The 14,394-nt window shown below is 45.1% G+C and overlaps 1 protein-coding gene across 1 annotated transcript in view; it reads right to left on the reverse strand.

Moving 5' to 3' along the window:
• Positions 1-8,955: 8,955 nt before the first annotated feature.
• The window catches only part of LOC121296355 (inorganic pyrophosphatase-like), a 105,384-nt gene continuing 99,945 nt past the window's right edge, over positions 8,956-14,394 (reverse strand). The window contains exon 11 of the mRNA XM_041221822.1: positions 8,956-9,082. Coding sequence (XP_041077756.1) covers positions 8,969-9,082 — 114 coding nt within the window. The 3' untranslated portion in view covers positions 8,956-8,968. The remainder of the gene's footprint in view (positions 9,083-14,394) is intronic.

Consider the following 14,394-nt stretch of genomic DNA (forward strand, 5'->3'; position numbering starts at 1 on the left):
ACAAAATAAACAGAGAGGTGGAGTTTGGTGAAGCTGGCGATTGTTACCGCTCAGCATTTAATAATTAAACAAGCAGAAAATAAAACAAAAACAAAACAGAAGACATGGCAATTTAGCCAAAATAAAGAGATGAAACAAAACAGACTAACACTTAAACAAACAGTGGACTAACAGACAAACAAACATGGTGAGTCAAAACAATTATTGACTTTTGTTTTTACTTTCTCCTGTCCACACCCGTTCTCCACTCACCGAACACACAACCCTGAGTGAGTGAAAACATGCTGCTAATCAATCATTCAGTTGGAGTCTCGGTACAACTGCACGTGAATTAATAAAAGTGCAATTCCCCGTGCTCAAATATTACATTTTACTTGCACGTGAAGTGCTGTGCAATCCTCCTGCCTAAATAAAACATACATTTTAAACACTCGTGTTACACAGACCCATTTATATCCCGTGTACCAATGACTATACCACAACATCTACACACTACTCGTAACATACAACATAAATAAATAGCCCAGGGTCGGGGCACTTTGCCACAATGGTCTACTTAGATCTATCTTTGTATTAGTGCTTGCAAATAAATAGTGAATAAAGAAGGAAATATTTTCTGGTGAAATAAAACAGTTGTCAAATTTAATTTTTAGTATGTTTCTTTTAGTACATACATATTCTACACAAATAAAATGTTCTCTTTTCTGTGTATGTGTGTGTGTGTGTGTGGGCAGGTATTACTAACAATGTGCATTTGAGAAAATGTCCCCTCAAAGGTAGTAACTCTGGAAAAAAATAATGTTTTGGTTCCCTAAAAGAGAAGACTACCACCAAAACATACTTATGGGATATGTGTGGGCAGGTATTATGCGTGGGCAGGGCAATTCCAAAGACTAGTTGATGTCAAAGGCTGTGATCACCTTAGGTGGAAAAGCAGGGTTTGTACGAAGTAACAACCTGCTGTCATCGTCCCAAATATGCATAAAGGAGCTGTGCACTGACAGCGCCTGCAACTCACTGGCCTACTGTGTGGAAGTGGTAGCCAAGAGAAAGGTTGTCTTCATAGACAGATACTTCAACTCTATGGAGTCTATGGGCTCAAACGGGGTCTTCGTGAGAGCCTCCAGTACAATATCAAGGCTCCATTAGGGGAGAACAGTCCTCCTTGGAGGGCATAATCACCAAGCACCCTTGAGAAAACGGGTTGCCAAGAAATGTGAACCTGGAGATACAGAATCCACAGGGGCATGGCACTCAGAGTTGGCCACCAAATACCTGTGGGTGAAGAGGCCACTTCGATGGATGCGTACCCTCCCTCAAGAGGGCGTCCACTGCCCACTTCACCACTCCAGGAAGATCCGTCGTCCGGGGACCGAAGACCACCCTGGTGGTTGACATACTCCACCACTGATGTGCTGTCCATCTGAACTAACACATGTGTTCCATTGTAGCACCGGGGCAATCTGCTGGAGGGGAATGAAAATAGCCTGCAACTCCAGCATGTCTATGTGCAGGGATGTCCAAAGGCCCGACCATGTGCCATGGTCTCCTCTGGCTTCCCAGACTAACCCCCAATCCAAGTTGGAGGCGTCCGTTATCACCACCTGGTGGTTCACCACTACTCCCATCCTCACACCTTCTCACAGGTGACGGTGTCTGTTGCGCTTCGGATGTAAATGAAATGCATTGAGCCACACTTGCAGTGCATATGAAGTAAGCCCAGCTTGATGGCTGCAGCCATCAGACCCAATAATTTCTTACACAGCACCAAGGTAACCTCCAATCCCTGTCGAAACAGCAACCTTGAATGGCTGCTACCCTGTCATCCGACAGGGCCCCAAGTACGTCATGCACTGCACCAGTGTAAGCAGACTCTTTGCATCGTTGATGAGGAGGCCCAGCTTCGCCAGATGATCTGTCACAATCGCCGTGTGGGTCACTACTCCCTCTCGCGACTGGGAACAAATCAACCAGTCGTCGAGGTAGTTCAATACTGTGATCCCCTGCAACCGCCAGGGGGCCAGGATAGCATCTACGCACTTTGAAAATGTACAAAGAGCTAAGGAGAGACCGAAAGGCAACACAGAAAATACTATCCTGAAAGGTGAAGCAGAGATACTTCCTGGGTGCGGGACGAATGAGACGTGGAAGTACGCATCCCGTAAGTCCACGGTGGTAAACCAGCCGGAAGGACTGGAGAATGTGAAGGTGGGTGAGCATTTGGAACTCCTCTCCTTTAAAAACTCGTTGGGTAGTCTCAGGTCTAGGATGAGGCAAAAGCCAGCGTCCTTCTTAGGTACCAGAAAGTATCTCGAGGTGGGATCTACAAGACAAGTGGCTCGCTTGCACAGCAAGGCAGCCACTTCCTGCTGGAGTACCAAGACACAAAGAGGGTCTGTCACAGATGTATTCCTGACCCCTTGGAAGGGAGGAGGCCCCATGTAGAACTGTGGCGCATAACCGTTGTGCACAGTGGTGACCACCCAGGATTCCGAGGTGCAAGCACGCCAGTATTGCAGCTGGTATATCAAACGGATGGGTCTGAGGCTGCAAGGCTTCTAGGCCCCTGCTGAGGTTGGGACGGAGCATGCTGAGGCAGCTGCCTAGAGCAACAGCCCTGCAACTGCCTCCTTGAACGCTGCTGCGTGGACTCACCACACCATGCATTCTCTTTGCGTAGCAGGGGTGCCTGGTTGCCTGCTGCCGCGGTGGCCTGTATCCAGTGCCTCAGATCACCCAGCAGAGCTGTGGGAACTGGAACCGTCCTAATAATGGTGCGTGCCTGGGGAGATTGCCAATGGCTCGACCTGCCCCGCTCTGGAGCACGGGGAAGGAGTAGCACGGTCACTTGCCGAGACACCTTGCGTTCTCGGTGGGAGTGCTGCAAGATTTCCTCCACAGCTGGCCCAAATGTATGCCCTGGAGATATCAACACGTCTATCATCGCCGCCTTATCCACATCGGGGACCCTCGCCTGCGACAGCCATAGCTGTCTACGAGCTACTACCAGGCTTGACAGGCTCCAGCCTAGGGCTTTCCCTTGAAGGCCGGAGATCTGGAGCAGTGTGTCTGAAAGGAGGCGTAACTCAGTAGCCACCAGCTCAGGGTGCGGGGGACCTGCAAAAAAGGATGCAGTCCCATCAGTGCCGACATCGAGCTCAAAAGCGGGGACACACTAGCTTCCGAGGCAACCTTGGAACTAGGCTCTTCTCGGCAGAGAACGCAGGCTCCTCTCATTCCGCCATCTCAGTAGGGAAGGAGCCTTCACCCCAGGAGGCTTTTATCAATAGCGCATCCTCCACTGCCATCGTGATGGCATTGATTGCTCAGCCTGAGCTCCCCTGGAGCAGGCGATGGCAGAGCCGCAGACACCTGCTGCCTTGTTAAGAGCTCTAGGACCTGGGCCATCTGAGCCTTGAGGTCCATTATGTCTCATTTGCTGAGATGAGGAGCAGCTACAAGGGGTCGACACCCGAGCCTGCTTGCAGGGAATGCCCTGCAAGGGGCACTGGGACAACCAGAGGAGCAGGAGGCCTGGGGCCCCAAAGGACGCTGACGGCATGGTCTCCCGGGACGGACCCTCCGTCTCCGTGGCCCTAGCCAGCCCATTGTGAAGCACCCAGGGCTGAAAATCCGCTCAGATGCCGCAAAAAGCCTTAGGGCCAGAGTGGCGTGCTGGACACCTGAGCACCTCGTACATAGGTTATGCCCATCCTTCTGAGGTATGTTTGCAATATAGGACTTGCAAACATGGAACCAGGACATGCTTGCCATCACTATTCCAATACCGGTTGGAATAAAAACCTCAGGCACCATACAACATGCCTGCATGGAGCGCAAGGCACGGGACCGCTTAAGCACTGTGTGCACTGAGTTACCGAAGCACTGCGTGCACCAGTCTATGCTTGCACCGACTTATTAAGTACCGCATGCACTGGACAATATCGTGCACCAAGAGCACCGGGTGCCATGCGCACTGTGTGCACTGAGCACTGTGGGCGCTATTCACCACATACAACAGACAACGAGGCAGGCTGTAGAAGAAAGGAGTAGAAAAAAGCTATATTTTAGAGCCGCTGATTCCACAAAAGCGGCTGGCCAGCTTTCAGCACGAATGCAGGGGAACTGCAGTCGACTCAGAAAACCTCTTTTAAAATATGCTCAGTTGTTATACACAGAGGTCTTACCTTACCGAAGGTGAGAAGCAGAAGAGAACATGGCTTCCGTGGGTTGACTGTTTAATCCCTCAGTAGGTGGGACCGAGGACATCAACCCAGGAAGGGGCCTATCGTCAGCTCTGATATAAAGAGCTCAGTGAATACCTACCTAAGACAGGCATATCCCATAAGTATGTTTTGGTGGTCGTCTTCAAATTGAAAGGGAACACGTTTTTAAGAACTAAATATGCCTTCCAAAAAAACCCCCAAAAAACAAAAGTGCCAAAATGTTTGTTGTAGACTTTCACCCTGTGTGAAGTTTTGTACGACGAGTTAGAAATAGCAAATAAAAATACAATGAGAGTCAATCATAGGTCCCAGCAAATATAGGATTGCAAACGTGTGTGTGACCATTTAAGTTTGGGTAAATTTCCACCAAGACTTCTGCATAGTATAGCTTAAATCACTGTACCAGCACCTTACTATAGTAGTTATGGAGTTTTGTGTTCAGATGCTACCTGCTTAGTTACTGTACATCAGGAGCACTTGTTCCATTACAGTTTCTTTAAGAAAAGTACCTGGATATTAAACATTAATTAGCAAGGAATGGTAGCCAAACATAATGAGAGATATCAAACATTAATGGTTTGAACCTAGAATTGACAGGGGGCTCTCAAGGTTAACCAATTAACAAAATTATATCCTTTTTATTGTACTAAGCATCTCTAGGTTCTTCACTTTAATTCATGCTCTTTCAGAGTATGTAAATATTTCAAATGTAAAGCTATAGATAAACTGCTGTATCCTTACCTTTAGGTACTATGGTACTATGCTCCATCATTAGAATCAGATTGAACTACAATAGGAAGTTACTGCAACTTCCGAGTGTGCTGATAGTCATATTTTCAGAGTAATTACCTTTAAGAAGTATTTGTTGTCAAGCATTAAACAAATCCATGTAATATGTGTTTATTTAAAAACAAGAAAAGCTGACCTTCCATCCTTTTAACAGCTGAGTACCAATCAATGGAAATTAACTTCGGAATTAAGGGTTATATGTTTACTAAGATGGGCCAGTTGCAGCACAAACATACCGCAGTTTGCATTTTCGTTGCGACATTGTTCAAATAATTAGCAGGAGTTGAGTTGTGGTTTGCTACAGCAGAGGACGCCCAAAGGATAACATCTATGCATGCAAGGGTGCATAATACTACACCACTGATTCGTAGCCTATAAGCCAAATGTATACTGTCTATTTTTATTTAAGTTAGTCAGGGGCGCAGTGCTAAATTGTGCACAATTACAAACCACCTGAACATTAATAGAATAGGTATGTTTCCTATTGCTATACATATACTCAGAATGAGCTCGTGACAGGGTAGCCGGTTGGTGACGTCAGACCAGAAGCGGGAACAAAAACAAAGAAGCAAGTACTGCGGTCAGAGGCGCTGCGGAGCCGTTTATTCAGATAAAAATAAAATAAAAAGTTTTTACAAAAACACACTGCTTACAGAGCAAAACAAAAGTTTTAAACAAAAAAACAAAACCAAATAGGTCAGGCTGGGCAAATTGCTAACACTTTTCCTATGTTTTGTATTTTTAGTTTCGTTTTGTTTCTCCTCTCGCTCTCCCGTACTCTCCTTTACTCTCCACCCCGAACTGAGAGCGCTGCAAGTTTATATGCAGGTAACCATCTCACGATTAATAACAAATTAATCACTTAATTCGGGAGATGGTCACATTCTGCACAATGTTTTTACTTACTACAGACGACAACCTGCTGACCTCGCCTCTCCCAGAACACATTTAAACAATAACAAAACACGGCTACACTGTCATATTTAAATACAATAAATCAGAATAACAACAACAACAACAATACAACAAAACAAATACAAAATAATAAACTGCACAGGGGCGGAGGGCTACCCCGTTCTAAAAATAAATAAACAAATGCAGGTAAAGAGCTCCCCGCCCTGTTACACACCTGGAGGGGTAAGTGACACGTGTGCAGTCTATTGCTCCCTGGTTTTAGGGAAAAATAGGTATTTCGTTGTTCGCCTCAAAAATGCATTGAGCACAAGCGGCAATGCACGAGAAAAGGTGGACTGGGAAATGCCACCAACAACAGTGACTGTTTAAAACGTGTTTTTAAAAGTTATTAAACATGTATGCAATTGTAAGTGTTGCAACTGTCTATGGCTTTTGTACATTTAATTATAATATTGTGTCACCCACATATTGTTTGTAAACCTACACGTCTTTTAAAAGCCGATTGGAAGTGAATTTTCCTCTCATCCTGGGCGCTGTCATTTTTACTCTGTACTGCCGTAATGAAAACATGTTGTAAAATTAGCAAATTCAGCTGATTTGTCACATGTCACTGTTCCGTAAACCGAACTCAAGAAACTGGGATTTGTATTTCTTTGTCGGGTTTAATTACATCTTGCCTAGGACTACAATCTAACAATTTATTGCAGAGATTACGCATTTCTAAGGAAAGTGAAATAAAAATTATTTAATTTCAAAAGCTTAAAGAGAGTAGCTGGGTGCTAAAAAATATAGCGTTATACATCCCCACATGCTGCTACAACCTGTACATTTTCTTTTCATTGTTAACATCCTGACAACTTTTCTGCTCTAGTGTACTGGAGTTTGATTTCTGTCCTCTAAATCACTGCAGGAAGAGAAATTTAAAACATAACATGAAGTTCTGTCGTTTTTCTGTTCCATACCACATCATGGATCGTTACTGCTGTGTTACCTGTCTGACAATGTGATCAATAATCCTTACACTATCAGTGCACTTGAGCGGACATTTTGAAACATGTTTGAAACGGGCTTTAAAGTTTTAAGTGTAAAATGCTGTCAGGATGTTAACATAGACAAAAAAAATTACAGGTACATAATTTAAACAGTTGTAGCAACACGTGAGGTTGTGTAACGCTATATTTTCCGGAACCCGCTACTTAATATTTAAACTTTGGTAGTTTGATCATGACAGGTTCTATATTAAAAACACTGTCAGTTTTATTATGGACTGAAACTCAATAATTGTGCAAATAAGCGAAACTTTTGTTGAGTAATTAACACGGTTTATTCCATTTAATTAATACCAAACAAACCTCACATTTCTTAAAGGTATTTACTCGGAACACCCCTACAGGTCATTCACCTGTATTGTATAGTGTTGTCTAAAATATTTGCAATATAGATCACTGATAATATTCTAGCACTTGTTAGCGCTCTGTCGTTACAGTACAAATCATTAGTGAATTACATATAAGAAGCCAAAACATTTTACAGTATATATTTTTAAATGTTTTAAAAATTCCAAAATGTTTTCCATGTTATTAATTTTAAACTGTTCCCACAAATGAATGCCTCAGGTAAGTAAACCAGCCATGCACATGTTAAAATAGACAGCTAAAGCGCACAACTGACTAGGAGTAAGTACATTTTCAAAATAACTCATACGCAAGAGATCCCTCTTTACGCCAAACAGTCCCTTTAGGCAAGCAAAAAGTCATGTATTAAAACAGGTCCCTTTGTGTTTCATCAACCACAATTCAGTTTACTGTGATTGAAGATGAGAGTCAATAAGTATTTTTACCATTAGCTTTAAAAAATGAAATTTCTATCAATTGATAGTTGACAGTATGCCCTTAGTGGAAAATAATCATTTGATTCTTGCCAACAGCTGTTTTATATAACATTGTACTTGAAACTTGGCTATGCAACCAGGCTTTAACAAGGCTTAGGTTATAAAAAGCATTCATTTTGATAATCTAGTTCTGTGGTTTTTAACCTTTTATTAAAATTGTACTGCTTCTGTCTGGAGATTTCAGCTCAAGTACCCCTTTAAGATTTTTGCTCTACTGAATGGTAACACAGCTGCAATAAAAGGCAGAATAATCTGATTAACAATCCCCCCCCCCTTTATTTAATATATAATTTATGTTAACACAGTTTGGGGCTGACAAACTGCTGGTTTAGGACAGAATACCAAGCAGTAGGCCTAATTCTTAAAACTTTCCTAAGTAGTCTGTACTGTAAATATTTATCACTTTACCATTTACTTTCCATTTCAGCATAATTATGTGTGACATTTAAAATGTTTAAAATATCAAAAACATTAAACTAAGTAAAACTATAATAACTACCAAGGGCAGTGTTTACATGCACAAGTCATGATAGATTTCCTCACGACATGTTTGCCGTACTTTTCAGGAAATGCGTTGCTATGCAGTTCTGATGTCGGCCGTGCCAATGCAGATTGCTCAATTCATGGTCATTTAGGGGAGGGGATATTTAAATGTCCATGTCTGCTTACTAAGAAGGAAAAGGACGACTCTGAATGACATGCATTGCCATGAAGATAAAAACATTTAACAAAATAAACTTGTTGTCATGCACATTCTGAATTACGCCACGGATTAACTACTTGTTTATCTGGTTACCATTCCAACACACACACAAGTACAAGTTTTACTACTTAGAATGTGTGTGTGTGTGTGTGTGTGTGTGTGTGTGTGTGTGTGTGTGTGTGTGTGTGTGTGTGTGTGTGTGTGTGTGTGTGTGTGTGTGTGTGTGTGTGTGTGTGTGTGTGTGTGTGTGTGTGTGTGTGTGTGTGTGTGTGTGTGTGTGGAACCACCTTAGAGTGGCACAGTGGCGTGATGGTTAGCACTGCTGCCTCATTGCCCCAGGGTCCTGGGTTAATTTCCAGCCTCAGGGTCTGTCTGTGTGGAGTCTGCATGGGTCTTCTCTGGTTTCCTCCCACAATCCAAGGACATTCTGTTCAGGTTGATTGGTCATTCTAAATTGCCCTTTGTGTGTGTGTGTGGTGCCCTGTGATGGACTGGCATTCTGTTCAGGGTGAAGTCACGCCTTGTGTCTGCTGGGTTAGGCTCCGACTCACTGTGACCCTGTAAAGGATTAAACGGTTAATGATAATGGATGGATAGATAGAACCACCTTGTACAATACATGTTTTTAATTTGAATAAAGATTTCACCTTGAAGCTAGCCACAGCACTTCAGCAGAAACATTTAAATCAGAAAACTGCAAAGCTGCAGGCTGCAGGAGCTCAACCTGGATTCTGTGCTGCGAGTGACACATACACAAACAAGAGAAATCATGTTACATTTTAAACAGTAAGCAGATAGGTTTGTTGATTGTTTGAGTATTATTGTTCTTTGGGATAGCAAAATGCTGAGCATTAGTCATGTCATTTCATAAAAATGCCAGGTGCTCAGTGTTTGGTATTTAAGTTAAGTTAAAGTTTCCAAAATGAATTGATCTGTATTAATAGCCCTTCAAAAAGACATGATTTTAATTAACGCAAGAACAGCAATTACTATTGCACGACTTCAAGAAAACAATGTCGAGGTCTTGCCGTGGGCAGCTTTTTCTGCTGACCTGAGTACAATAGAACATCTGTGAGACCAAATCGCCAGTGCCATCCACAGGAGACAACCGTGACCAGCCAACCTTCGACAGCTGGCTGCAGCTGCATGAGAAGAGTGGCGGAACAACCCACAGCAGTCTATCCAGAGGCTGATCAGGTCTATGCGCTGCCAGGGTAGTGTTAATGCTCAGGAAGGTCATACCCGATACTAACTTTGTAATGTTTTCATGTTGACAGTGTGTCACATTTCATATTAAAAACGTATCATAATTCTTTGATCTGTATTTGTGTTCATATTTTCTGTGATGTTGTTTGATATCTATGTTAATTAATTAGTATTTAATTATACGGCGAGTTGAAAATGACAAAGTTCATGACCAGCACAGACGACACTCCATAGGTAGAATAGCCAGATGCCTGCTTCACCCACCTGAATATCAGTTGAAATCATACATGTATACAGGTGAATGATTATTTTTAAACTGTACTATATTAACCTTTGAACTACTAAACCAAAAAGAAATATTAATGCAACTTTGGTTGAGAGATAATATATAATACTATTAAAAAAAAAATCAAGATCATTCTTTTTTTTTTACTTTAATTTTTATATTTGCATTTCTGAGTCATCTTGCATACCCCCTATGACACTTTGAAGTACCCCCAGTGGTAAGCGTACTCCGTGTTGAAAACCCCCACTCAACAATCACTGATCCCAATTCACAAAGCATTAACTCATGCATTAAAGAATACATTTTGATCTATTATATAACAAATAATTAAAAACCTAGAACAGTTTAATGGATAACAAAGTGTATTTAAGCCATCAAAACAGACAACAAATATTGCTCACTTGAATTAAACCTTGGTGAACAGGGCTCTCAGTTTCAGATTTACATAATCAAACACCAAATAGGGAAGATGGTTCTTGCTTTGACAATGTATAATTTCTTCATTGTTAAGTGAGAGCATAATTTTTGACCTTCAGATTGCTGCCATTGACTTTACAAAGTTCTGAGTGAGTGAGAGAGAAGGAATGTCATTCCACACTCTGGTAATTGATTTCTTCTAGGCAAAAAATATAATTGGATGTAGGTCATGGCTTTGGACAGGCTACAGAAGAATGTCTGTTGTCTAAAATGAACCCTGTTTCAGACGAACCCACCTGGGTCATTTGGGATTGTTATCTTGGGACCCAGTATACCTATCTTGGTATTATACCTATAGGATATATTATATATATGGTCTATATATAATATATATATATATATATATATATATCATATATATGCGTTGATATCTATCCAACTTGTTTTCAGACCTTTTGCTGTTAAATTTGGTTTAAATTTATTACATTTCTGACTAGTTTTTAAATAAATGGTTAAAACCTCAAACGGGGACTAAGCAGCAATGATGGCGAAAAGGTATTGGACACAGAGTACTAGTAGCTGGTGGCTTGAGTTGCCACATAAGGGGCACAGTTTATTAACTGCTAACAACTTGCTTACTTACACGATAACAACTGTAGTTGATTATGTATTCTTGTTACTATGTATAAACGTATTTATAAACTAATATAAAGGTATTGTAATGACCTGGGGGTCTGCTTTACTACAATGGGACATAATTATGTGCTCGTAGAGTTCTAGAACGTCTTTTGACCCAGAGCCAAGTTAATTGATACTGCAGGTGTTCAGTGATGTCAGAAGCTAGAGAATTTCCACCAATCATAAGCTCATCTTGCAGAACAGAGGGACCGACACTTTGCAAGTACGAGGGAAGGAAGGTGGGGCAGATGGGCAGATAATGCATGCTTGGGATTGGTGGGTGATGTGCTGGGGACATGGCTTGGATGAGGGCATATAAGGGAGTAAGGGCAATGGCACCAGGGAGATCATGGCTTCGAGAGCTAGGGGATACCTGTGATTTGATTGCAGTTTAGTCTGGTGTAGCACACGGCCTACAGTGTGCTTTACTTTTGTTTCTGCAGTCTATGTAACATTACGTCACTCAGCTGTTACTGTACTACTCATTTGAAAGCAGCACGCTTTACTTGCTGAATATAGAATCCCTGCCTGCAATAAACCGCTGATTTCGAGAACCTGCAACATCTGTGTGAGCCTGCTTCATTTCCTACCTGTCGCTACAGTATATTAAATAAAACCTGATCTTATTATTACAATAACATCTTTTAAAGTGCCTGTGGCAGGCTGGCGAGTGGATAGAGGCCCAGAGACAGACTGCAGTTCAAAAAAATAACTATTTTATTATAAATAAACACAAAATGAAAGGGCACAAGGGCCAAAACAAAACAATTTAAACACAAAGAAAGACAAAAAGCAAAATTTACAAAAATAACAATCTCCAGGCTGGGCAATGCCTTCACTGGATTCAAGCTCTCCAAACAACCAAAAAAAAACCCAACCTGCTTCCTCAGCTCCCTCTCCCCAAATGAGAAGCAGAGGCCTCCTTTTATATCAGGTGGCTGGGCGCTGATTGATCGTTAATCAACCTAATCAACTAATAACCCCAGCCACCTGAACATAATAAACCCAGGCAGGTAGGGGAAGTTAACCCCATCCCTGCCAATTTAAAGGGCAGAGCTTTGCTCTGCCACACACCTCCCTCCATGTACGACGTACACCGGCCGCAATCGGCCAACTCCCCCCTTCCCCCCACCCCCCCCCCCCAAGAGTCCAATTATGTCCCTTGGGTGGGCTGTTATGGTGGGTGGTGGTGGGCGGGGTTGATGTCGGAGCCCCCAAGCCTTCTTTGGTTGAGGGGGCCCCGAATGTCCAATGTAGCATGGCGACGGCGGCCCGGCTCCCTCTGGTGGCGGAGGCGGCGACGGCGGCGGCCCGGCTCCCTCTGGTGGCGGTGGCTCCTCCCTCTCGGGCTCTGAGAGCGGTGGCGGCGGCTCCTCCCTCTCGGGCTCTGAGAGCGGCGGCGGCGGCTCCTCCCTCTCGGGCTCTGGGAGCGGCGGCGGCTCCTCCTCCCTCTCTGGCTCTGGGGACGACGGCAGATCCTCCTCCCTCTCTGGCTCTGGGAGCGACGGAGGCTCCTCACCCCTCTCTGGCTCTGGGAGCGACGGAGGCTCCTCACCCCTCTCTGGCTCTGGGAGCGACGGCAGATCCTCCTCCCTCTCTGGCTCTGGGAGCGACGGCAGCTCCTCACCCTCTCTGGCTCTGGGAGCGACGGCAGCTCCTCACCCCTCTCTGGCTCTGGGAGCGACGGCAGCTCCTCACCCCTCTCTGGCTCTGGGAGCGACGGCAGCTCCTCACCCCTCTCTGGCTCTGGGAGCGACGGCAGCTCCTCACCCCTCTCTGGCTCTGGGAGCGACGGCAGCTCCTCACCCCTCTCTGGCTCTGGGAGCGACGGCAGCTCCTCCTCCCTCTCTGGCTCTGGGAGCGACGGCAGCTCCTCCTCCCTCTCTGGCTCTGGGAGCGACGGCAGCTCCTCACCCCTCTCTGGCTCTGGGAGCGACGGCAGCTCCTCACCCCTCTCTGGCTCTGGGAGCGACGGCAGCTCCTCACCCCTCTCTGGCTCTGGGAGCGACGGCAGCTCCTCACCCCTCTCTGGCTCTGGGAGCGACGGCGGCTCCTCACCCCTCTCTGGCTCTGGGAGCGACGGCGGCTCCTCACCCCTCTCTGGCTCTGGGAGCGGGAGGCGGCTCCTCACCCCTCTCTGGCTCTGGGAGCGACGGCGGCTCCTCACCCCCTCTCTGGCTCTGGGAGCGACGGCGGCTCCTCACCCCTCTCTGGCTCTGGGAGCGACGGCGGCTCCTCACCCCTCTCTGGCTCTGGGAGCGACGGCAGCTCCTCACCCCTCTCTGGCTCTCGGGAAGGCGGCTCACCCCTCTTTATTGGAGTGACCGGGGCATCTCCCATGTCTACCGCCAGGTAATTAACCACCATGAGGGCAACCTCTGGGAAGGAGGCCGGGTGGTGTTGTTCCTCCCACTGTTCCCACCTCTCCCCATCTCGACGCCACAGCGTGTTGATAACTATGGGGAGATCGTGGACGAGGTCTGCCTCAGGGTGCATCAACCAGTCCCAGATCTCCTGGGACGGTGGTGAAGGTGGTGGTGCTGGAGGTAGTGGGGTGGCCCCTGATGCCCGGGGTGAACACTGCACCTCTTCCTGGGCCTGGTTGTAGGGGCATCCTGCCCAGTTGTGGCCGTCCTCCTCACACCGGCCACACCAGTTTGCCGGTGGCACGTCTGGGCAGGACCGCCAACGATGGTCCTCCTTCCCACACCAGGAACACCAGGGGAAGAGGCTGGCCGGGTCCTCCAGCGGTGGCTGCAGCAGCTTACATTTCTTCAGCTGCTGCTGCTTTTCCTGCCTTTGCCGCTGTCTGCTCTTTCTTCCCATTTTTTTTTTTTTTTTTTTTTTTCAAAAAAAAAAAAATTATCCCAAAAATTCCACAAAACAAAAAAAAATACTGCTCTGAGCCTCTAGGTGGCGCTATCCCACTTCTGACACCAAATGTGGCAGGCTGGCGAGTGGATAGAGGCCCAGAGACAGTCTGCAGTTCAAAAAAATAACTATTTTATTATAAATAAACACAAAAATGAAAGGGCACAAGGGCCAAAACAAAACAATTTAAACACAAAGAAAGACAAAAAGCAAAATTTACAAAAATAACAATCTCCAGGCTGGGCAATGCCTTCACTGGATTCAAGCTCTCCAAACAACCAAAAAAAAAACCAACCTGCTTCCTCAGCTCCCTCCTCCCAAATGAGAAGCAGAGGCCTCCTTTTATATCAGGTGGCTGGGCGCTGATTGATCGTTAATTAACCTAATCAACTAATCAACCCCAGCCACCTGA

The sequence above is a fragment of the Polyodon spathula genome, chromosome 2, assembly GCF_017654505.1.
Source record: "Polyodon spathula isolate WHYD16114869_AA chromosome 2, ASM1765450v1, whole genome shotgun sequence".
In the NCBI taxonomy this organism is placed as follows: Eukaryota; Metazoa; Chordata; class Actinopteri; order Acipenseriformes; family Polyodontidae; genus Polyodon; species Polyodon spathula.